The sequence below is a fragment of the Ambystoma mexicanum genome, chromosome 12 (genome assembly GCF_040938575.1).
Source record: "Ambystoma mexicanum isolate Mex_15411 chromosome 12, UKY_AmexF1_1, whole genome shotgun sequence".
Classification (NCBI taxonomy): Eukaryota; Metazoa; Chordata; class Amphibia; order Caudata; family Ambystomatidae; genus Ambystoma; species Ambystoma mexicanum.
The window spans coordinates 798,688,919-798,713,504 of NC_090936.1; the positions used below are offsets into that span (position 1 = coordinate 798,688,919).

The 24,586-nt window shown below is 43.3% G+C and overlaps 1 protein-coding gene across 4 annotated transcripts in view; it reads right to left on the minus strand.

Annotated features, from left to right (window-relative positions):
• Positions 1-24,586, minus strand: part of LIN7A (lin-7 homolog A, crumbs cell polarity complex component) — a 1,061,287-nt gene that overhangs the window by 383,956 nt on the left and 652,745 nt on the right. For all 4 annotated transcript variants that reach the window (XM_069629309.1, XM_069629307.1, XM_069629306.1 and 1 more), the window contains exon 3: positions 6,004-6,075. In XM_069629309.1, coding sequence (XP_069485410.1) covers positions 6,004-6,063 — 60 coding nt within the window. In that variant the 5' untranslated portion in view covers positions 6,064-6,075. The remainder of the gene's footprint in view (positions 1-6,003; positions 6,076-24,586) is intronic.

Genomic DNA, 24,586 nt, shown 5'->3' on the forward strand with positions numbered 1-24,586 from the left:
GTTCTTTATCCAGGCCTTATAGTTTCATCTGGTTATTTTTATTTGGTGGGTGTAGGATTCTTGATCAATTTTTTGGGTCTTTATTCTTCTAATGCTTCTTCTCAAGTTTCTCTTTCTTTCTCTGACTTCTTCATCAAAGCTATGAAGGTGTTTCTGCTTTACTTTGTTCAATGGAGGTTTTGGGGGGCTAGTGACCATATTACATTCGTAAATTTTCTTGGTTGGGATAACTGTTGGGTCATCTGTTCCGAGATATTTTGTAATTTTTTATTTAAATCTTTCCCTTCTTGATTGTATTTCATCAACCTTATTTTCCCTTTTGTCCCTTCTAGCTCTTGCTTATAGCATAGCTCGGACAATTCAGGGCCCTCTGGAAAGGATAATTCTAATCTTGAATGGTCGCGGCCTCCTTCTTGTTTTATTTCTAGTTCCGATTTGCGGGAGAATAATCCCTCGCTGACGAAGATATAATCTAGCACTGAGGCAGATTTGCCTCTGTGCCATGTCATGCGGGGTTCTTCCTCCTCTTGATTGATGGTGTTAAGCATTTTCAGGTCCCAAGTCTTTATAAAATCTAGCCAAGTCCTCCCTTTAATAGATGGTGTGTGCTTCTCGCCCCCCCGTGGGACCCCTTTTATAATGTACACATTCGCATTAAATTCTCCGGCCAGCAGAATGTCTGCTCCTTGCCACTTTCTCTTGATCTTGCCCATCAGTTCTGATAGTTTTCCCAGAAAAATCTGAATTGTAGAGGATGTAGGATTCCAATAGACATTCATCACAATTAAAGCAGTCTCTTTTGCATCGTTGGTAAACTGAATTTTACAAGCCAATATTCCAGTTTCATCTTTCCAAATTCGGGTGTCATGTTTAATGCAGCAATTCCTAATCGAGATGATTAATCCCTCTGCCGGCCTTCCTTTTGACTGGCTGGTAAACAGAATGTTGTGAAACCTTCTATCTCTATTGGGTTTACCAGCCAGGTTTCTTGGAATGCCAGGATATCCATCTTCCCAAATTAATAGTCTTTTGTTTCTTTCACCCTGAACGTGTAGGAGCCTCTTGTGTTCCAGCTAACTATATTCAGACCCTTCCAACTAAAGGCTCTGGGAGCCCAAGCCCATGCTTCTCAAAACTTGTGTCAGTATGTCCGGTAGAGCTGCCAATGTTTTTTCCAGCAATGATGTTTCTTGAGTAGCTGTTCTTTTCACTTCTGCTCCTAAACCCGGCCCCTTCCATTTCTCCTTGTACCACTCCTGTTGGTTTGATTGGGCTCAAGGGTGGTCAGGGGGAGAGGTATACACTGTTAAGCCTTCTTGTTCAAGTTCTTTGCTTGCTTTTAAGATTGCGGTTTGTGCTCTTTTTGAAGTCAGACCAGTTTCCACCATAACCGATTTTTTCTGATCCAGGAATTTCACAAATTCCATGTCTTCTGTGGAAAATAGGTAGAGACATCTGTGTTTTTTAATATGGACAGTATCGCCATTCTGCTAAGGGATTTAGATTTTGATGTTTTTGCGGACATCTTCATTCATAGTTTTGGATCTTCAAAGCCAGTAGAGGTTACCTCATGGCTCGCTGGATCATTGTTCTGTCTCCCCAATTCTACGCCAATTTTTAAATCCTAAGGACCCATTTTTTTTTGGACTGGTCTCTTTTATTTCCAGTTTAGGGATGGTCTGGAATTTTCCATTACCTAGGTTCATAAGCACCTGGGTTGGGGGCTCTTGCTGTCCCATAGTTTGCAGCGCCCGCTCACTTTTCTTCACCTTTTCGAATATTGGGGCAATTTTTATTTTTGATTTCCCCAGTTCCTGAGGGTTTTTGGTCTTTTTAGTGAATATTGGGACCAGTTTCAGATGTTTACTGCTGTTGGTTTTTTGTACTTCGACGGTCTTAGTTGACACTTCAGTTTGCAGGCGATACTCACGCCCACTATTTTTGATGTATTCGTTCGGTCTTCTTGTTTTGCCTTTTTCGCGACCTTCTGATTTCGTTTCCGAATCTCTGGGCTTTCTTCCGTTAGCTCTTGCCTGTCTTCTGCCTCTTTATCCCTGGTATTATTTTCGTTTTGCTTTTTTCCTTTTTCCGAGGCCCCATGTTTGTTTTCTTCACTTGCAATTTCCGTTTTCTGTTTTTTTATTTTTTAGTTTTTTTTTCCTGTTTCTTGGTCAGGTGAGGGATGACTTCTTGCTTGTCTTTTATCCGTTTTCGTCTTTTCTTTGTCTTTCTTCCTCTCCTATAATTTTGATTGCTTGCTTCTGTCAAGCTTACGTTTAAGCCATTTATGGTGTCTCCAGTTTCTTCCTCTCTTTTGCTTTTATCATCTTTTTCCAAGGACTCTTGTTCTTCCACTATTTGAGCTGTCTTCAGAAGTTCTTCTATGGTGGATTCTGATAGGGGCGTGTCTTCAGGCTCTTTTGATTTATATTCTCCAGCCTGACACTCCACATCTTTTGTTGGTGGTTTCCCCTTCCAGTTTCATAGCATCTTCTGAATCTGGTCCCTTCTGGTCTCCTCTACTTTCCCGTTCTCAATCAGGAGGGTTCATAGGAGAGATGCTTCTTTTCTGTTGTTTATGGATTATTTTTAACTTTGTCTATTGATGGGATTACTGTGGTGTTCATCACATTATTGAAGCCGACCATAGAGGCTTCACATTTCGCCACTTCGTTTGTTAGTTCCAGAACTATTCCTGCATGGGACTGGACCTCTCCCTTTAATAACTCAAAAACTGACACAAGTGAGTTCAAGACATCATTGAAAGCACTCAATGTTGCGTCACTCGGGATTGGATTATGTTCTTTTTTTCCATTCTTCCCTTCCTCTTGGTTCCCGTTGTAGCCATCTTCTATTGGGGTATTTCTCCTTTCTGGCTCGATGTTAGTTCTTCCCCGATCTCCCTGGGCTTCTGTTTCACAATCTACACTTTCCTGTAACTGCTGTACTTCGTTCTGGTTGTTTTCCTTCCTTCCATTTTCTTCTAGCGGATTTGTCCAATTGGTGTCTAATTGTTCAACTAGTTCATCCAGACTTCTGCTGCTTCTTCTCTCAAAATATTCTTTGATTTTTTAAAAATATTTTTGGTGGTGACTGTATATTCTGGTCCTCTTTTCCAATGGTTTATTCGATCTGTCTGGGTTTATTTGCCATTGTCCACTACCTTCAGCCTTTGGTTTGCACTGTGGATCTAAGCCACAATTTAAAGCTGGTTGTTTGGCATATTTTCCAGTTCTCCTCTCATTGAAGGGGAACCGATTGTGGTAGATTGTGCCATTGGTTCTAAATAGGAGCCGTCCACTCTGTTGCTTTAGTCAGGTCCAGGTGTGCTGTACTCCGTAGTTTCATTTTTTTGGGGGGTTTTGTTTGTGGGGGTCTGCCCAGTGAATCAAATGGTGCTCTCGGTTCCACTTCTTCTCACTCTCTCCTCCCTCCCCCTTATTTTTTCCCCTCTTTCCCTGTTTAGCTCCCGCTGAAATGCAAAAGCTGATATTAATGCTCGCGTTCACAGTGCTGCTGGGATCTGTGGTTCAGAATTGGCACTCAAGAAAAAATTCCACCCCAATCCGTGGTCTCCCAACCACTTTTTCCTGTTTTCTTTGAAGCTCTTAAGGTTGCGCTTTAAGTACCCAGCTGTAAATTACAGCACACATCAGCATTTACTTGTGTTTGGCTGTTTTTCCCTTTATATACCTACAACCTGTGGTTTCAACAATCCAAAGAGAGAAAGAACTCGCAGGACAATTATTATCCACGTGTGCCACGTGTGCCAAAAAAAAACAGCTGTGCGGGATCAAAGAGTCAAGGCTCTGCAGTCTCCCGCTTAGTTCAGCACAGCCGCACACGGCCACACACAGCTCTTCACAGCTCTTCAGGCGCACTTTTCAGCCACTTTTCAGGCAAAATAAGTGTGTATGCCCAAGTAACACCGTCTATCCCACTTTGCTCGAATCAGCTATGGGAGATCAGGACGGTGGAAGCAATACACTTAAACGAAAAGACAGATTTTAGAGCAAGGATATAGGGTTACCTTTATTAGGTGGCTCAAAGGTTTCCAATCATCAATCGAGCCCTGAGCTCTTAGCAAACAACGAGCCGCAGCCTGTCACAGGGGCCGTCACCCGCAGCACTCGGTAGCCACCTGGTAGCCTGTTTGCCGCTCCACAGGCTGCCCTTCCACGCAGGTCTCCTGGCCCCTGCAGGTCTCCCGGGCTGGGCAGGGGGCACCTAGGGGCCAAGGGCGAAGGCAATCCGAGCGCAAATCCAAATCCAAAACTCCAAACAGCGCAGCAGCTCGTCTCAATGGCTCATCTCGTCTCGTTGGAGTTGCAGACTAGAGGAAAGCACCTAGCCACCGTTCGTCATGCGCACAGAACGTGAAACTCACGGAATGAAGCCGGAATCAAGCACACTGAAACACAGTCGCTTTCTATTCCCGTTGTTAACTTTTCATACGCACTACAACCTCATTCACCATCTGCGAATGCAGTAGAACAATTTGGGGGAAAGTTTTTTTGTGTTTTTCTCCAGTATTCCCATATTCCCCTCCCATCAGAGTTCTGACACAGGTATGTTCTAAACCCTTTGTTCTTTCCGTTGGGAAAAAAAAAGACTGAATAAGTATCTTGCGTATAGGTGTGTAAGCTCACAAGTCGATCAGAGGCATTTGTTTTCTTACATCTGTCTGTGAGTCCACCAATAATATCTAATGATATCTCTTCGTCTACTCGACCAGATCTCGTAATCTATACAGCTACAATTACTTCTTTGTGTCTTGAGCTGTTTGATGTAGAACTGTAACCATTACAGTGATATAACTTTGTTATTCTTTGATGAATGCTGATAGCGTAGTTGACCAGGCAGTGCAAAAAATTGCAGTTCCTGCAGTGGTGTGATGATCTTCACACAAGACATGGCAAGTCAGTAAAATGTAGTTCCTCTACAATTACTTCCTTGTGTCTTGGGCTGTTTTATGTAGAACTGTAGCCATTACAGTGATATGTCTTTTTTATTCTCTGATGAATGCTGATAGCATAGTTGACCAGGCAGTGCAAAAAATTGCAGTTGCTGCAGTGGTGTGATGATCTTTACACAAGACGCGGCAAGTCAGTAAAAGGTAGTTCTTTCTTTCCACGGCTACAAAGTAGCGTACGTCTAGTTCCTCTATCTGTGTGGCAACGCGCCTAATCATATGACGACCACAACGTATTGACTTTCATAATGCTGGTTTCAATCGATGATAGAAATGACACTGAAATTGAACAGTACATGGCAATAACATAAATAAAATCAGTTGGTGTGTGCCCAAGAGCTTCTTTCTTTTCATGATGCTTTAAAACGTGGAAGTGAAGAAATCTCGTGTACACATGATATGATACGATTGGTTATTCATAACATGCTTAATACCGAGAGGTTTCTAAGCGCAGACCCAGAGCTCGAACCTGTGTTGCTCCATGTGGTCTTGCTTCCAAGGCGAGGACGTTGCCCTGAGCTATCCTCCTGACAAATAATGTTCCTGCTGTCTTCAGTATATGGGACTATTACATAACCTTGTGTGAATTGTAAATTGACAAAATATTTCCAAATTATTGTAATCTGCATACGTCATAGTGTTCTTTTTACCTTATTACATTTTTGTTGTGGTTGAGGAAGCATGCTATGGGAAATTCTTCCGAAAGCTCGAATTAAACTCCAAAATTCCTACTAAGGGTTAGTCCAAATACAAAGTATTTTCTTTCCTCTAAAAATAATCTCCATATATGTGCTTTTCCCAGTTTTATTTCTCATACATTTCTTAAGTAAAAAATCAGTTTTCTTTCTTAAATATACAGAAGGATCACAGTGACTTCTTTCTTTCTTTTCAGATTAAGACCATTATAATATCTTGCTAGGGGACGCTGGGTTGCCAACGAAGCGTTCGTGTTCCTACGGTGAAACACGCGCACTGCCACATACTTGATGATGGGGAATAAGGTATGTATTGACATGTTTTTCAAGGCTTACCTTTGCAGTGGCACGGGCACGGAACTCTGGACAGCCATTTACAGATATGGTCTCATGCATATACTGATAAACCTAAAAAGCAGAGGAAACATGCCAACAATGGGTTATGGATACCGATAGAAAGGACAAACAAACTACAATTTCGCTAAACAGATACATTGTCCCACTACTGTCAGAAATGTATATATACAGGAGGAACATGCATCAGTAAAACATCCTTGGTTAAATAAGACTTTAAGGTTGCAGCGCAAAACAACAACACCCCAATACATTTGCTAGTTATTATTACTTAAGTAACTTAACTTGGCCACCATCACCGACTACTCAGGACAGCCCCATCTGTTTTCAGGGACACAACAATTCGGTTCAGCAAAATAATGTTTCCGCTTCATTTGGGCTTTTTTGTGTTCAACATCAAATGGAATTCAAAGTGAGCATAACTATAGTGGGATGCTACTATTTATACATAGTTAATTGCGTTCCTTGTGTACTGTATGAGCTGTGGGTACATATATGTAATTTGTGATGCCATATATGGCATCACGAGCAGTGCAGGGCAGGGCAGTGCAGGGCTGTCACAAAATGTGGTGAGGCCTCGGGTAAAACATTTGGTGAGGCCCCCTTACAATTTTTTGCACTGGACCAGCAGCGGCACCTACGCAAACAGAATACTTGAGAAATCTCCCGTTGAGTTTGTGTGGAGGAACACAAATATGGTTTATTACAACAATTGCAAATCAACTATAGCAAAGTTAGATGCCTCTACAGAAGAAAGGTCTATGCCCAACTAACCTTTGTATCGTATGCATAAATGTATACTGGATGGCATAATGCCGTGCGGTGCGTGACGCCAGCATTAAAGAGCACCCTGCCCCTGTTTGCGCATTAAAACATACATCATAGATGACGTACATTGGAGGCTGGTAAATTTCAGAACTTAAGAGGCTTAAATCTTTCCGCCAACTATTCAAGGTGGACAGAGCCAGTGAGGGAGCACAAACCAAACAAGGGTTGCTTGAGGGGGTTTCTCACTCCCAAGAACATTTTTGAAACATTGGCTTAAAATGCATTTTACAGCACTTCCTTTGCAAATTTGGGTAGTAATCCATACAGTTGGCAATTAGTTTTGTATGGAAGCACATGGAAAATCCCAATAGTTGCAAATCACCAAACGTGCACAGGAACATTTTCCAATACATTTCATGCTGCCATTCCACACAAGATATGATATTATAAAAATATATTCATGGGGTTGTCACCATGTATGTCCATGCAGGCTGCATCAATATATGCCATTATTACCATGTATGGATTCCAAGCCAGTAAAAATGCCATGCCACAGAATGTATGTCCAGGCTGACTGTACACCATAAGTGTTAATACTGGCTAGATTGGCCCAAATACAATGTGGGCCATTTTAACCAACTAGTATGTTTGCTTTAACCTTGATGCATAATCCTGTGCATCAAGGGTAAAGCAAAAAGAGCATTGGCAATGCTAACAGTTTGGGCTTTCGTGTAGGCATGCGAAAGGCACTGCTGTATTGGTATTAGCTGGCCGTTTATGGTACCAGGTGCTAAATGGTTTGAGTACCTGCAGACTTATAGCAGTGCCTGACAAATGCCTACTACTTATGCACAATCCAAAACGGTTGGCTTTGCCAATGCTTGTTTTTAACAGGACTTCAGACAAAGACACGCAGGGTGCTTTTAAATGAAGTGGCTGAAGGCAGACCTGGTCAAGAAATTGTTATTACACCACTACCTGTCAGAAAATGAGCAGGATGGCATCAACAGAGGGAAAACCTACTAAAAAAGGTTATTTTGACCAGGTAAGGAACACAGAACAATGAATTAACAAGCGTGTGGAACATTTGAACTCCTGTAAGTAATTACATTTCAGAAGACTCCTTTGAGAAAATACATGCAGGCCCATTGAGGTGAAAGTTTGATGGCAAGGCTTGAATAAAGCTCGCTCAAAGAGTTCCTATTAGGAGGTGTTTTGGGTGGGGAGGGCAGGGACTGGGTGAGAATTGCCATATGGATTAGCATGGCCATGAGAAGTCAATGGGTGGGCAAATAACTAAACAACATCTACAAGCTTTGTGTCCCTCCTCATATGCCATTTCTTCTTATCTGTACTCAATGCTGTCATTGGAACAGATCGTCCCAGATCGGGGATCTGGCACAAAATGACTCATCAGATCCATCCAACTCCACAATCTGGGAAATCTATGTGCACTACACATTTATTTTAGAATGATGTGGTGTGTTTGTGCTTTAAACTATATTGGGCAGGGATTTGAACTATAGTCGCTAGACACTTCCCTATGAGGAGCACTGTGAAATCCCTTGCCAATGTTACATTCTACTGGAAATATTTATGTGCATTTCTTAGGTTTAAAAAGGATACAGAATTTGAACTTTGCTGATGATAAATCCTCTGAGGGGAAAAGGCAAATATTCATGGGGTTACTAAAATACCTGCCCTACACCTTCCTAATCCTCCCATTGCTGGAACCCAACCTCTTTCACTGTGGTAGGAGGGATGCCCCAGAACAAAATGTCTATTTCCACCACTGTCTTTTTGCGAAATCAATCATTTTGGCTTATTGGTGGCACACTTAATAACCCAAACAAAAAGAATGCCATGCAGTGGCGCAACACCATTGAGAAGATAGGACTCTATCCCCTTCCCAAAATGTTGGGCTTTGTTGACTCGACCTGGCTGCATGGGCAGGGCTAGTCTTCTATCGATGTGTCGCCAGCCCGTAGCACTCATTAAGCAGTGGCAGCAGCATCAAACATGCAGAGCACAACATCTTATCCATGCAATATCAACAGACTCCCATTGATAAAGCCAATGTCTTTACTTCTGGTCTCAGCTTTTAGATAGCCTACCTCTCCAGAGATTACCATAGCATTATGAAAGTAAACCACCTCTGAATTGGGTTGAAAGGTACGACTAGTGGCCAAAGGGAAAGTGAAATAACCATTCAGCTTTCTAACTGGGCTCAGGGAATTGGGAGGGAAGTGGTAGCAGGGCTTGCTGAAGATGTCTCAAGGCTGGTTGGGGGCCCATTTCCTTTAGATGTTTGGGGGGCATCATTTGCCTTACAGATTGGAAAAATAAGCCAAGGCACCCGTAGAGTGCTTAAATCAATAATGAAGTCAAAAAAACACAGCAAGGTGGTTAAAAGCTGCATATTATCAGTAGGTTTCTGTGTCATACAACTGCCAACATGGGGGCAGCTGCTTAGGGGCCCATTTCAACTGTAAAATTTGAAATGCCCAGATGCCATCCCTATTTGGGGAGAATGACAGCGCAATGGGTTTATTGGCCCCACTCACTATCCGCTTTCAAAACTGTCATCCAGCCTCTGCCGGGCTGATCAACAGACCCATGGCCAGATGGAACAGGACACAGACATTAAACTGCACCTGGGCTTCACTGTCAACAAAGGCCCTGCAATTACTACCATAAAACATTTCACTGTTAGCATCTGCATTCATAGGCATACATTTCTAGGTAATTGAGATCATGATGTGGGGTTAGCACTTGCATGCCAGGGGAGTGATTAGAAGGGAAGTGGTGACATGAGACATTTCATTCTCACAGCAGTCATTAAGTGTGACTTTTCAGAAATGAAGGCGAGAGATAGCTACTTGTAACATTGAAGCTTCAGCAGAATAGTCTCATTCGAATGTGAAAAGATGTTAGATGCCCCCACACAAGTAAGTATGCCCCTTGCCCCTGCCTCTGAATTTATTGCCTCCCCCAACATTTGTGTTAGTTCCCCCACTGAAATTTTAGCCTAGGTGCACCTCTGATGCCATGGCGCCATCCCTTAATGAAGTGGCCCACAGGGCGGCTAAATTTAGTGGTGCGTCTGCACACACACTCACATGCAACACTTTCACCCATGCATTCATCCACCAGTCCCACAACTCTTTGCATGTATACATTAAACGAAACACAGCATTGACATAAACATCAATATGCATGCATAAATTCAAACACATATATATTAATTCAATTTAAATACATTTAATTTGAAATAAAAAACACATACCTTAACTCCATGCACCCTTCAAAAGCACCTGCACAGGCACGGGGAGACCAAATGGCCCACCCTTCACTCCGACACATAGACATGATGCCTGACAGGAGAGAACTCCTATCAGCCAGAGTGTTCATGCTGAGCAACATGAACACACTGACTGCCAGGTGAGCAGTCCTCTCTTGTTATTCAGAATGTATATGTTGTCAGCTGAATAACAGGAGGCAGCAGAGCTCACTTCTGAGCCCTGCTGTGTCCCATTATTTTGCTGTTTGTTGCAGAGCCAAATTCATTGCAGGTGCAGAGAGCAGACAGCACAGTCCCCCGTGTGAATAAATGTTAATGTTAATGTTAAAGGACATTTGTACCACGCACTATCACCACCGGAGTGGTCCCCTGGTGCTCTATAAAGGACACAGGGGCACTGTGCTGCCATCTATTTAGGAGAGGGTGCCGCGAGGCCCCCTGCAAGCGCGAGGCCCGGGACAGTTGTGTGTGTGTGTGTGTGTGTCTTAGAGAGTTACGAAAAGACTCTAAAAATGTAACTGAAGCATATCATGGGGCATTTGATGGATAATGCATCTTTGTACCTGGGGCACACTCAAAGCAAAATCATATTTTCTCTAGAGAAATAATCCTATCACAAACACTCACTGTGAGTGTATATAAACAAAACACCCTTCAAATAAGAGGAGCAGGAGAACATGTTGGCAAAGATTCTGTTGGGGTGATCAGGAATGATCCCCACCATTACAAGGGATTCATGTTGCATGTGCCATATTAATGACTGGGGGTGCGGTGAACTGAGCACGAGTGCTACTTATATTTCAGAACTGATACATATTAGCTTGCACATGTGCAAAAAGATAAAGTATCAAATCCACCAAAATGTAAAAACATAAATGCACAATAATAGAAATACATGTAGAATTCACCAATCTCAATATAAGTTGCATTTTCACAATGAATCAGAACATGGTGGTTGGCGCTCTCTTGCAAAATGCACTTTGACTTCTAAACAGGTTTTAAAATGGCAGAAAGCAGGTGAACATGTGACTTCAGCCTTCATGCTCAGCAGCTGCAGAAATAACCCTGAGAGTTTATGGTCTGATAAGTCTCAGAGATAGTTGATATAATCTCCTGCTGTTAGAGAGCATGACCAAGGGAGTTTTGTTATTTATTTTGAGTCATTAGTAAAACACAGGGTACACTGATGCCTAAAACTATTTAGGGGTTTTAATAGTGCACTAAAGTGGGAGCTTTGTAGATTGGAGAGTTTCAATGGAATAGTGACATCGGAAATGAGATAGCTTCACAAACTAAGAGAAATCATTCACCCGGCTGCCTCTTATTGCAAGAAATGTCCATGCGAGCCATGTGAAAATCAAGAGTTAGGATTTTAAAGGTTTAGGTCAGTTATTACTAGTAATTAATTATGTCTTCAATGCCAAGGTCTAACCATGTTTTGTCATCATGACCCACGACAGACAACTCACAAGAGGACGTGTGTTATGAATATAATCTGAAGATAATTATTGAGATAAACTTGGGCAATGAAAATTTAGGAATCGGGAAAATATGGAATTTTTGCAAAGAGGCTTGTGTGCAATAATGTTTGGGGGTGAATAGCAGAAAAGTATTTTGGGAGTGTTTCAACGGCTGTATAAATGTATAAAAGATGTGAGATGATGTAGACTTGGGTTAATTTGGTCCTGCAACATCATCTAACTGCTTGCCGGAAACATTGCACAATAAATATGCTTTATGTACAACTGTGTACTCACTTTTTAAGTGGTGGGCCTGTTTTGGTCAATGGGATTGAAGGCCCATCCCCACATTTGGTGAGCCAGGGTAGGAGCCCAGGTACTCCAAGATGTTGACCATCTTCTGTACACACCTCTCAGCTGTAGCCTCTCATGACGGGGACCAGTCTTCCATGCATGGTGAAATAGAGGTCTGTGGACACCATATTGGTTAAACGTCTGCTCCTCAGAGATGTGGTGCAGTGGCCTAGCTGTGCTGGGCGACTTGACAAAGCACCACATCCGAGCACCTCAGGTTCGTGTGAGTACATGTTTGGGGGTGTAAAGTAAGGGCAAAATAGGGGGAAAAAGGGGTTGGTTCTTTGATTTAAGTTTTTTTTTGTTAAGGGTATTCGTGGAGTGTGGGTTTGAAATTAGTTGAGGTTGCAGGGATTGGAAAAGTGGATGTTTCTGATAGAGTGGTCTGTGCTGTAAGTCCCTATATATATATTTTTTTTACCTAGTTTTTTATTTTATAGGTGTGAGGTGGTACCTTACCCCGCACGCCCAGTGTGATCCTTGTCTTGATACCCTTAGGTTTGCTTGTCTGGAGCCCGCACATGAAGGTGGGGTGGAATCTAAGAATAAGTCCAACCATAGGTCCATCATTGAAGTAGGCCTGGACATTCATTTGTATCTGCCGTGCGGATGGAGGCGCCCTCACCTTAATTTTCTTAGTTAGTTGAAGTAGTGAAGGGAAACTTCCTAGTCAGGGAAAGACAGTTTGTAGTAGAGAAAATCACACTAGTGATGAAGAGAGCGAGAACAGCGGTGCTCTTGTGGAAAGCATTGGTCCCCTCTTATAATCAAGTGGTGGAGATATCTCAGAGATATTGGGCGGTGGAGTTTTTTTTTATAAGATGCTGTTGTCTGTGCTTGAGTGACGGGAGTAAATAGTGAAATGATGTAATTATGGTATAGACAAGTACAGTGAATCAGTGTGAAGTGCGACTAAGGAATTAGGTATGGGTAAAAAGGGAGCTCTTGGGTAAAAAAAGATTTTTTTGTGCCGCAGGTTCGGCTCGGTATGAGATCTTTGTGAAACAATGTTCGGATAACTTGGGTTGGAGTATGGAGACTCCATTTAATGACTTGTGCCATGTGCTCCCGGCTATCAGGTGTACATTTTAAAATATCATTGAGAATGGTTGCTGGAGAGTAAGGGGAAATTGAAAAAAAAACTTGGCCTATTGAGGGATCCTATGATACAGGGACATTGGAGAGCCTGCATACCTTTTTTAACTACAAATACAAGGATTCTAAGTTAAAGAAGCAGTTAAACATCTTTGAATTATGGAGGATGTATGAAAAAAGTGGGATGGGCCATAATGTTGAAATTGTGGGTTGAGGGACCGAAAAGGAGGGTGCAGAAATGTCTTCAAATGGGTGCTATCCTTTATCGCCTGTAAAGGGCTACACAGACCCTGACTTTTTACCACTATTTTCCCCAGTGGCTACTCATGTAGTTGCAGGACAGACACGGGTTACGCCTCCATCACTTACGATTTCTAAGAACTGGGATTTTGAGGAAAGTTGAACTCCTCATATGGGAGGATAACTACCCCGACTGCTAGGTTAGCAGATATATTACGGGTGGAGGAGCGAGAAAGAGTGAGGCCAGTTGTCAGAAGAGTGGAGGAAGGAGGGAAATAAGAGGTTAGGGCTCTTCTGGCTAAGATAGAGAATAGGCTGCAAAGAGTGGTTGATGCGCAAGAACAGGAAAAAATTAAGGAAGTGCTAAAGCTAGTGGAGGAAGAGGTACTGCTGCTACGGGGGCAAAAAGATGAAGAGCGAGAGGAAGTGAGACAACAGGTAAGGGATGTAGAAGAAGGAAGGTGGAGAAATGGGCAGGTTATTGTTAGATTGGACAACTTTGTTATCAGAATGGTTGAGGTGTATAATGAGAACAAGGATGCTGCCGCTGGTACAGTGGATGATCAGGGAGGATGGGAGACGGTACCTGATGGTGGTGCTGATCATGCTTCCATGCTTGTAGAAGGGTCATGGGATGAAGTAGCCAAAGTCAGTGATCGAACTGTATGAAAAGAAGTAGTGGAATTATATTCCCTACTGGCCTGCAACCCAACTCGACAGAAACCCCATTTCCACACCCCATCCCATGCACAATACACTCCCCGCAACAATTGCGCCTTCTGTTTAATGAAAAGTTCAGTGCAATGCACTGAAGTGCACATTTGAACTTTTTCCTAAACTTTTATTTTAGAACCAAACTATTCTGGAATGGTTTATTTTTAAAATAAAACTATTGGAACAGTACAACTTAATATAAAAAGGTAAAGGAGCAGAGCTCCCAACCACTGCCACCCACTTTGACCACTGGCCAGAGTAGATATGAAGGAGAGGAATTGGATGTTGAGCAAGGAGAGCGGGGTGTAGACTCCCTACCTCCCACTCCAGAAGCAGTGATAGAAAGCACACCATGAAGCCATAGGTCAGGCTGGGGTACTCACATGGCTGTAGTACGTGGTAGGGGAGAGGTGAAGGAAGTCCAGGAAAAATGGGGTCAACTCAGTTTCTGTTGTTCCAGAAGGGTCTGGGAAGGATGTATTATGTCCCATGGTCATACATGGAATGGAGTCACTTGATGAAAACACTCACTTTGCTAACTGCAGGGGTTGGAAAGTTGGTTTATGCATTGGAGAAGCACACTGCCAGTGTCATGTTAGCCAAATAGGACATTAAGAGCTTATTCACTACCCTAATGGAGGAGCAGTCAGATAACTTTCGGAAGAGATGGGTTATCCATGAGTTCAGGTCAATACACATTCCCATGATGTAGTAGATTGTAATATTGTTAGGGCATAGGTATGTGGGGCTTTGCAGAATATGTATCCCAATACACCTGATATAATTTCAATTTTATCTAAGACAATGAAATTGGATGATGATACTGACACACACATCCCGTTAATTCAGGAGTTGTGGAAGGCAGAAACAGAAGAAGCATGCAACAAGAATGTGGCAATGTTTTGCCACATGCTGAAGAAGGGACTTCCTAAAGAAGTCCAGCATGATTTAGACATAGTGGTAGGGATGGAGGCCAAGAGTTGGCCGGAAATTCAAGCACACATCATGAACTTTTGCAAGAGAAGACAGGAAAAAGAGAGGGAGAATATAGAGCAGGCACAAAAAGAGGCTAAGCTTGTTCAAAATAAATTGACAAAGCTTTGTCTAGAAGGGGCAGTATTCATGAATCCCATTTAGGGACGCAGGGGCAATCAGGACAACAGGGACACAGTGAACTGGGTGTGACACAGGGGTGGATGGATGGATATATCCCTGGTTCAAGGACGATGAGAGGGCTTCTAAGGGGAAGGGGAGGATTTCCACAGCGAAGTGGGTCAGTTGGCAGGTTTGAAGGATCATGTCTCCGTTTAATGGGCCAACAGGAAATAATTATGGAGGATTTTTGGGGATTCACTGTTGGTCGTATGGAAGGTTGGGACACGTATCACGGGATTGTTGTGAATGGCAACAGTACTTTAACATGGGAGCTCAAAAGATGCAGTCCCCTACCCTGCCATATGTCCCGGGCTCTGTGCAATTGTAGCAGACATGAGTTGAACAGGAACCAGTGGGTGGGGCTGCACAGACATTCGGGATCCCATCGACCATGCTAGCACAAGCATCAATTCAGACATGGGATAAGAATCATTTACCACAAGAAACATTTGTGCACTACACTGGAGCAAGAGTTTTCGGGGGAAATCCTTTTTCTCTCCCAGGTGCTAATATGTACCAGGAGTAGGACAGCCCACATGGGTCAATGATGTGTCCAGTCCTGTTCTTTACCACTGATCCAGAAGTGGAACCTCACATAGGTGTGCAGGTAGGTGACCAAACATTTTTGTTTCATGGTTGACACGGGGGCTACCAAGTCTTGTATCAATAAAGGTAAGTTTCCCTTGTCAGGGAAAACAATGGACACACAGAGATTCTCTGGGGCTATCCTGTTGTTACTTATACTGAAGATCTTTGTATCAAGGTGGATAATCAAAATATATCAGGCCTTTTGGTGTATTGCATGGAAACCCCAGCAAATCTTTTAGGAAGGGACATCCTGGGCAAGTTGTGTATGTCGATTACCTTCACAGAGAATATATTGTCTGCTCGACCCAAGGGTTGTATCCGGTGAGGGAAGCAGCTTGTTTTCTGACCTATTGTAGTGACAGCACGATTTGGGGGGTTTCTGTGCATGCAGGATTGTTTATTTATGGCATGATGGTTTTGTTAAGTTGGGTCCCAGGGATCAGAAATTAGGCCTGGTGAGTACGATTTGAGATGTTAATTTGGCCTGAGGTGCCAAAGGAAGTAACGGCAGGCACCATGGTTACGATTCTCTTAGAGGCCATAGTAATCAAGAAGAACAGGGTGGTTCTCTCAGGCACAGATGAGGAAGGCGCATATTGGCACACAGTTCTGTGCATCGATCCAACTTTATCGCTAGATGACGTGTCCGACAAGCAATTGTTCATAGACACTGAAGACACAGGATAGATGGTCTTTCAAATTGGGGTGCCTTGCCAGACAGCGAAGGAGCAAAGGGAAGAATCACAGACCATGCTCATTGTTAAAAATACATCACTATTTTGGAAAGAAGATTTGGGAAAAGTGCCGGACGATTTGTCGACCAGCAATCCTCATGACGTGGGGCTGCTAAAAAGTTTTGGATTGGTGAGGATAAAATTGAAGCCCGGTCCGATATTATCATGGGTTAAGCAGTACCCCATGTCCTAGGAGTCGGACAAAGGGATTTATGAGACCATTATGGCACTGTTAAAACAACGCATAATACAACCTTTTGTGTCCCCATGCAATACGGCTATCTATCCTGTGAAGAAGGGGTCCAGTTGGAGGATGGTCCAGGATTTGTGCCCCCTCGATAATATTGCTGAGGCAGAATTTCCACTGGTGCCTAATCCTGCCACCATTCTCTGTAACATTCCTACTGGGTCGACCCACAGTGATTTATTTAAAAAGTGAATTTATCTCTGTCCCCTTACACCCTGATTCTCCGGTCCTCACAGTGTTTAGATATCATGGTCAGAGATTCGAGCATGCAAGCTTGCCCCAGGGGTACTGTGACTCTCTGAGTGTTTTTAACAGGGTGGTTCAAATGTATTTGAGGAATTTACATGTGTCCAGTACCATAATTCAGTATGTGGATGATCTATTAGTCTGCAGAACTACAGAGGCGCAGTGTCGAGGAAATTCAATAATGCTGCTCACCCTGCTCGCGGAGAAGGGGTACAAAGTGGAAAAAGAAAAATTGCAGTACTGTCAGACAGAGGTAGTATATTTGGGGTAATATCAACCAGAGGAAGGAAGGTAATGCTAGAGAGAGCCACCACAGTTCAAAATACGCCTCAGTCAGTCATAGTGAAAAATGCAGCAGTTTTGGGGGCTATGTGATTATTGTAGATGATGGATCTTAGATTCCTGTAGTCATGTGAAGCCTGTACTGCAGGGACTACAGGAAGCACAGAATATGAAAGGTCTAATGGAGTGCTCTGAGGAAATGGGGACTTGCTTTGGGGAACTGAAGGCTACATCATCTCCACTTTCCATTCTGGGTTATCAAGATGGCAGAAAAGAAGGTTTAGGAGGTCTAACGGGTTCCCTGTTCAGCATGCTGTGCTGCTATCCCAGCTAATTAAAGCGTTACTCTTCCCAGAAGAGATAGGTCTAGTAAAGTGTGCTGCCCATGCTAACCGCGCTAATTCAATAGCTCTTGGAAATGATGCCACAGACACGGCGGCAAAGGAAGCAGCATATCTTCCTTTCACAGATTCCCAGAAAATGACAGTATCCCAACAGGTACACTTACCAGCCCCATACACCGAAGTCCCAGTGCTCCAGATAATAGAATTTCAAGGGAAAACCCAAAGAGAAGAACAGGAGCACTGGAAAAAAGAGAGGTGTTCTCTCACCCACATATTTGCTTTGGAGACAGGAACTGACGGGGAAGGTACTAATGCCTGTAGAGCTTCTTCTTTTGGCTCAAAAGCAACTACATTACATGTTACATACATCTGGATGACAAATTGCAGTAGAGTTCCAGGAGGGCTGGTTTATCCCTAACTTACAAGAACAGGTAAGTAGATTTGTAGGGAAATTGTGTAGTGTGCAAGGAGTTCAATCCCGTAAATATCCATTGGTTGGTGAGGGGGGTCTTTCCCAGGCCTTTTGGTCCATTCAAAGAGTTCCACATCGGTTTTGTGGACATAACAACAATAACATCTAATTGTGGTGGCTTGTCCATTTTCCCGGTTGCTTGAGGTTCGTCCCTGCGGACATCCTGATACTAAATGAGCAGCAAGATTTCTGTCTATTTCCAAGATTGGGAATTTGTCAAGTTCTAAAATCCGACAACAGAGCTCATTCTTTAATGCCTTGTTCGCCGAAATCACTTTGTTGTTAGGAATAAGGCATTGGTTATGCTTGGTGTACCACCCACAGGTCAACGTGGTTGTGGAGAGGCTCAATGTGGTCTTTAAGGCCTGGTTAGCTAAATTGTGTGCTGAATTAAATAAATCAAGGTGTGTTTGCCTCCCACTGGCTCTATTTTACATACAAAACCAACCAGGCAAGGACCCCCACTTGAGCCCTCACAAAATCGTAGGCTACATACAGCTCTCTCAGCTACACGTATGACATCAGATGCACACCAGACCGCAGCAAACCTAGGAGGAGTTTAAGGAATACCTTACAGCATTAACAAAAAGTGCTGAGATTATTTTATGACAGGTTGCGTCTTCTCATCAACAGACAACAGGAGAAAGCAGTGAGACACTGATGATCAGCACAAGACCCAGTTTCTCCGTGGGGATAGCCTCTCCATTCGTACCTTCAATCGTCACTGGAACTAATAGCTTTCCATGGCCCGTTCATGTGAATCTGACTGTCATGAAGGTGGAGGGCAACAAGAGTTGGATCCACTTGAAAGATCCACTTGAAAGATACTCAAAGGTATACCGGCAGCCCTCCACCTGCACAGGAGCAGGCCTAGAAGTAAAGTACTGTCCAAGGATTCCCTATTTCTTCCAGTGTAAAGGGGGGGTGCGAATAGAGATCTGGAATTGAAATAGATTTTTGTATTGGGAAAATAATATCTAAGATTGTAAATTGTTTAAAAACAAATATGTTTGGGTTTTTCCTTGGGCCATCATGTCTGAAGATGATAACTAGTAAAAAAAGGGGGTGAATTTAAATTTGTCTAGTTTTATGAGGCCAGAGGAGGAAATAGTAAGAGTGAAAAGAAATTCCAATAATCTTTTTGATAATGTCAATGATTAATTAAATCCTACAATGAATGCACATGGTCTTGCAACAAATAACATATGGTATAGCCATATGAGGATGGTGGGAGAGAAAAATCTGTATGATATTGATACATCTGATCTCTCATCCTCCATACTTCTGGCGTTCCTAGGGTATTTATCCCAAGTGAGGTAGAGGTAGCAGATGCGCTATGCCCGGTGCACCTAGCATGATGAGGATTGTTCAAATACAGAGCGTACAGAACACAAAAATATTAGGTCTGTTCAAAGTGTTCAAAAACCTAATTGACCTTGGAAGGAGCCATATTTTCTAAAAATCAATGGGAGCAAGGGGTGAAGAGTTGCAGAACTGGAGGAATGAGGGGATTCACAAATTAATCAAGGAGCCAGGAAAACCTTTAGATACAGACACTTACCCATTTCTTTTAAAGTGCAATGGCACAGTGCCCTCTGCCACAATGGGAATTGCAGTCACACAATACGCATCACAGATCTAGCTAGCTGTTCTTTTGGATCATTTCTGGACTTGTGGATTATATGCATACAGACAGTTGCCTCCAGCCTGGAGAGCTGTGTGCAGTGTCTCTACCCTTCATGTGGCTGTCCTCATAATCCCAGAAGAACCTTTAATTTTGGCCCGTCCAATGCCCAAAGTTACCTCTGTGACCCCTTTTGTCCCCTGCACCCCTTGTATCCTTTTCATCACCCTATATGGACAAAAAGACTATGTTTGACGGCAAGAATCAGGAACAATTACAACATAGGGAAGATCAAATTACCACTCAGCAGCATCATCAAAAGCTTTAGTGGACATACCTGATCAATACTGACTATTTAGCCACACAGAGACCTACTTTGCCTCCCTCCTGGTACATGGCGCCCAAGCAGCGGCAAATGCCAAATGGCTCCAAGTGACTTTGTATGAGCTATTACTCTTCATGAGCACTTCCAAATCAGCATTTAGTGCCATTAAGAAGAGTTATGGGCACTTAGGCTCATGACTTTGCAGAACCATTATATATACTCGACTTCCTGACAGCATTGGAGGGAAGAGAATGCTGGACAATTGGGAGTGCCTGTTGCTCATTTGAGCCTCCCAATGATACAGAAAACGGTACTCTCACCAGAACTATTGCTGCCCTGCATAAACTGAAAGTAATCATATAGACTGAGGATGGGATCACCAATGAGACGTGGATCCACTCCTTGTTCTCTTTGGTATCTTCTTGGTTGAGTCTCGCTGTGACCTTTTTGTGTGCCTATTTTTTCTTTTTTCTTGTTCTTTTTTGTTCTTGCCAAATACTTTTATGATGCTGCTCTGCCCGGGTACCAACAGCTGCCACTATGATGACTGCAACCCTGGTCAAGCCTAAGGTCACTACCAATTCATCCCACATGGGTACTCAAACTGAAGGTGTCTTGTGTCCTCCACCAGATTGGCATGCTTGTGTGGAGTGGCGGGTAGATTGTGGGAATGGTGTGGGGTTGGAGTTGGAGTATGCACATATTGAGACCGGTGTGAGAAATGGTTGTAGGTATGTTCCCCAAGAAGATGATTATGATTTGTTAGTTAACTAAAGGGGGAAATGTTGGGGTGGTCATGAAGGGTCCCCATTATTATGAGGAGTTCATTTTGCACGTGGCATACAAAGGACTGGAGGTGTGGCGAACTGAGCGTGACTGCTACTTTTTGTTCCAAACTGATATATTAGCTTGCACGCGCACAGAAAGAAAAGTATTAAATACACCAAATGTAAAAACATCTATCCACATTAATATAAATACATGTGGAATTCATGAATCTCAATATAAGTGGCCTTTTCAGAATCAATCAAAACACAGGGGTTACTTTTACTTCTAAACAGGTTTTCAGACGGCAGAAAGGAGGTGAATGAGTGACTTTGGCTCTGCGGTCAGCAGCTGCAAAAATAGCCTTATGTTTTTTTATGGTCTGATAAGTCTCGTAGATAGTATATATAATCTCCTGCTGTTTGACAGAATGACCAAGGTAGTTTTGTTATTTATTTTGGGTCAGAAGTAAAACACGGGGTAAGCTGATGCCTAAAGCTATTTAGGAGTTTCAACTGTGCGATAAAGTGGGAGCTTTGTAGATGTAGAGTTTCAGTGGAACAGTTGCCTGTGAGATGAGCATCACAAACAAAGAGAAATCATTCACCCAGCATTCTCATATTGTGGGAAATGCTCATACAGGACATGTGCAAATCAAGAGTTAGGATTTAAATGGCCTAGCCCAGTATTACTACTAATACATTATGCTTCATATACCATTGTTTAACCATGTGTTGTCGTCAAGACTTAGTACTGACAAATCATAAGAAGAGGTGTGTTATGACTATAATTTGAAGATAATTATTTAGAAAAACCTGGCCAAGGAAAACGTAGGAACTGGGAAAATATTGGATTTCTTTGAAGAGGGTTGTGCCCAATCATGTTTGGGGGTGGGTTGCAATAAAGTATTTTGGGAGTGTTTCAAAATGTATTAAAGATTAATGTGACCCGGTGTGGTTTGTTGAGACTTGGGTTAGTTTGGTCCTACAACACCATCTAACTGCTCCCCCGAACATTGTCCAATAAACTTTCTTCATGTACAACTGTGTACTCACTTCTTAAGTGGTGGGCCTGTTTGTGTTAAGGTGATTGAATGCCCATCCCCAAAATTGTCACCCCTTACTACAACTACCAAATTTCCTGAATTTTGGTGAAATGAATTCAATCACTTTTACTCTGTCTTAACTAAAGTTTGTTCACTACATTTTAAGTGTTTTGTAATGTTATATCTTCTCTTGTGCCCACGGGAGATGGCTTTCGGCTGTGACTACTGTCAACGTGGCACCAATTAGAAAGTAAGAACATAGCCCACTTGTCATGGCATTTGGCTATCGCTTTTGTCCCAGCATACAACTGTGGCCAATACTCACCTGCCTAGTAGCCAAAAGAAAGAGGTAGACTGAGAAAGCACTTCCACCATCTTGGTTTCTGATGGGGCTATCTGCAGCAACCTGAACCCCATTTTCTGCACTCTTGGTATGATGTCAGAAGGCAAAGGACATGTATTACAACAGCCTGGGCTGGACCCCTTGCATCAGGCTTGATTTTGACCAATCCTCTGTGACATTTTGTGTGTATAAGGAGGGAAAAGCCCTCCTTAATTGATTCATCTCTGAACTCTCAGAAGAACAAGCAGAATTCACCTGAAATTCTGTTGGCGATACCACCCACTACAATACATCTCCTACTGAGGTAAAGAAAGGCATTTACAAGGCAGAGGAGAGCTCTGCCCACAAACCATCAACAGGGAACAGTGGGGGTGACATAGCTGTTGGACCACCAAGGTCTATCTGCTGGGTGGGAACTGGAACCAGGATCCTGTTTACTGTACAACATTCTGGACTGGAAGCTTGGAACAAAGGACTCAACTTCATCCTGTACACTAGGAAACCTGAAGGTGTCTCACCTACTAGTCCCTATGGATCTGTCCACCAGGTGGCCAGGACACAGCCATCGCTAATGGATCCAGTTCTTGGGGGTGGACCAGTGGCAGAGGATCACCTGGATGATGGGTCTTCAGGGAGTGGAAGTGGGACACCGACGGGTCCACCTTCCCTGTAACACCTTTTCCCCATCCTATCCCGTGGGATATCCAAACACTTTCCTACACTGTGACAAACAACGGACTAACACCGGAGCCATTTACCTGACATGTACCAACAAAAGGGTCAGGCAAAGTCAGGCAATTGACAACTGCACACACCTGATGACCTTTTCTCTTCCCCACAGGGATAAAAGGCAAAGCATGAAAGCACACTATGAGCAAGGCCAACTGCACGAAACAGCAGCTATTGTGAACTGGCAGTTGAAATGGAGACGAAAGGCAGCGATACCAGAAAGGACAACAAGGAGGGAAGTGCCCTTGCCCTTTTCAACCCAGACCCACAAAGCCTCTGCAAAAGGAATCATAAGACTGGGTGGGATATGCAGCTGGTGTGTGGTGTGGCAGATGTCAACAGTGCATAGGGGCCTCCCGTGCTGAGAGCCCAGACGGGGAGGCATGCTGGATACCATGTTACCGTCCTTGACTCCAGAGACAAGAAACGGCAAAGAGTTCAGGACAGTCAGTGAGTCAAAGAGAGCTGATAGTAAGCCAGACAGTTTGCAATTGGCAACATATTGTGAATGCAAAGACTAGTGAATAAAGGACTTCTGTGTGTTTTGAACCTTAAAGAAAGCCATAGATAAGGGCCAGATGCAGAGTGGTCCAACGCCACATGGGCGTTCATTCGAAAGATTCTAACCAGGACCTGTTTGTTGAAACTGCCAAAACCAGAAGGCTGTATGAGAGCTGCAAGGGAAAGGTCAAAGGGGTCATACAGGGGTGTAGCAAAATCCTCTGTAGAGTCGAAAGTCTTTGACCGACAAACCATTGGAAAACTAAGGGGAGCGAATCCTGCATAGTGAGAAAATAGAAGGAACTGTGAGATTGGCAACAGTGAACCCGATGGAGGGATGCATGCAGAACGGGATGTAGCATGATGCCCAATGAACATCGTATTGACAAAGAGTGAACCCGACAGAGGGATGTCCACAGTGGATTGTTTAGAAAGACATTAAGACTTGTGTAAGCGAAAGGCGAAAATATCTTTGAATACAAGCCATAGTGAACCCAAGGGACAGAGGCTGACATTCAAGAGGTGTCTGAGCCCATAAGAGGGGGACCAAGGGGTGAAGAATCATCCCTCCACCAGGGAGGCAAACAGTCGAGAAGGGTGTGAGCCCGGAAGAGGGGGATCCACGGGTGAAAATCCATCACCCACGACTCATGAATGTACCAGATAAAGTTGTTATAGATACATGCAATAGTGAACCCGGCGGAGGGAGTCTGAGATTCGAGAGGTGTCTGAGCCCAGAAGAGGGGTACCCAGGGGTGAAGACTCGTCACCCAAAAACAATCCGAAAATAACCTTTGTTTATTATTTTGAACTTACCAGGCTCTCGAAAGCAAGACACTGAACCACTGAAGGTCCTGATAACCACTAGACACATTTGTGGATCTGAGCCCAGAAGAGGGGGACCCGGGGGCGAAACTTCATCACCCAAAATACCTAGGAAAAGGCACTTTTTGTTTGTTATTTTGACCACATCAGGTCCTCGGAGGCAAGAAACTTTCTTTTGTAGAAAAGAGACTTAACCACCGGAGAGCCTGATACCTGAGAACGGAACTGTAGTCTTGTTCTGAGAAAGCTTGAGCGTGTGCTGTGCTCTGGAGTCCCACCATGTCTCATGCTCAAAACGTGGGGAAGGGAGACCCCCAGTTAGCACATTCTGACTTATCATTTATGAACATCTCTTTCTTTCTTGTGAACCCTATCCCACGCTCTTTTTGTATTTAGTTGTAAGGATTG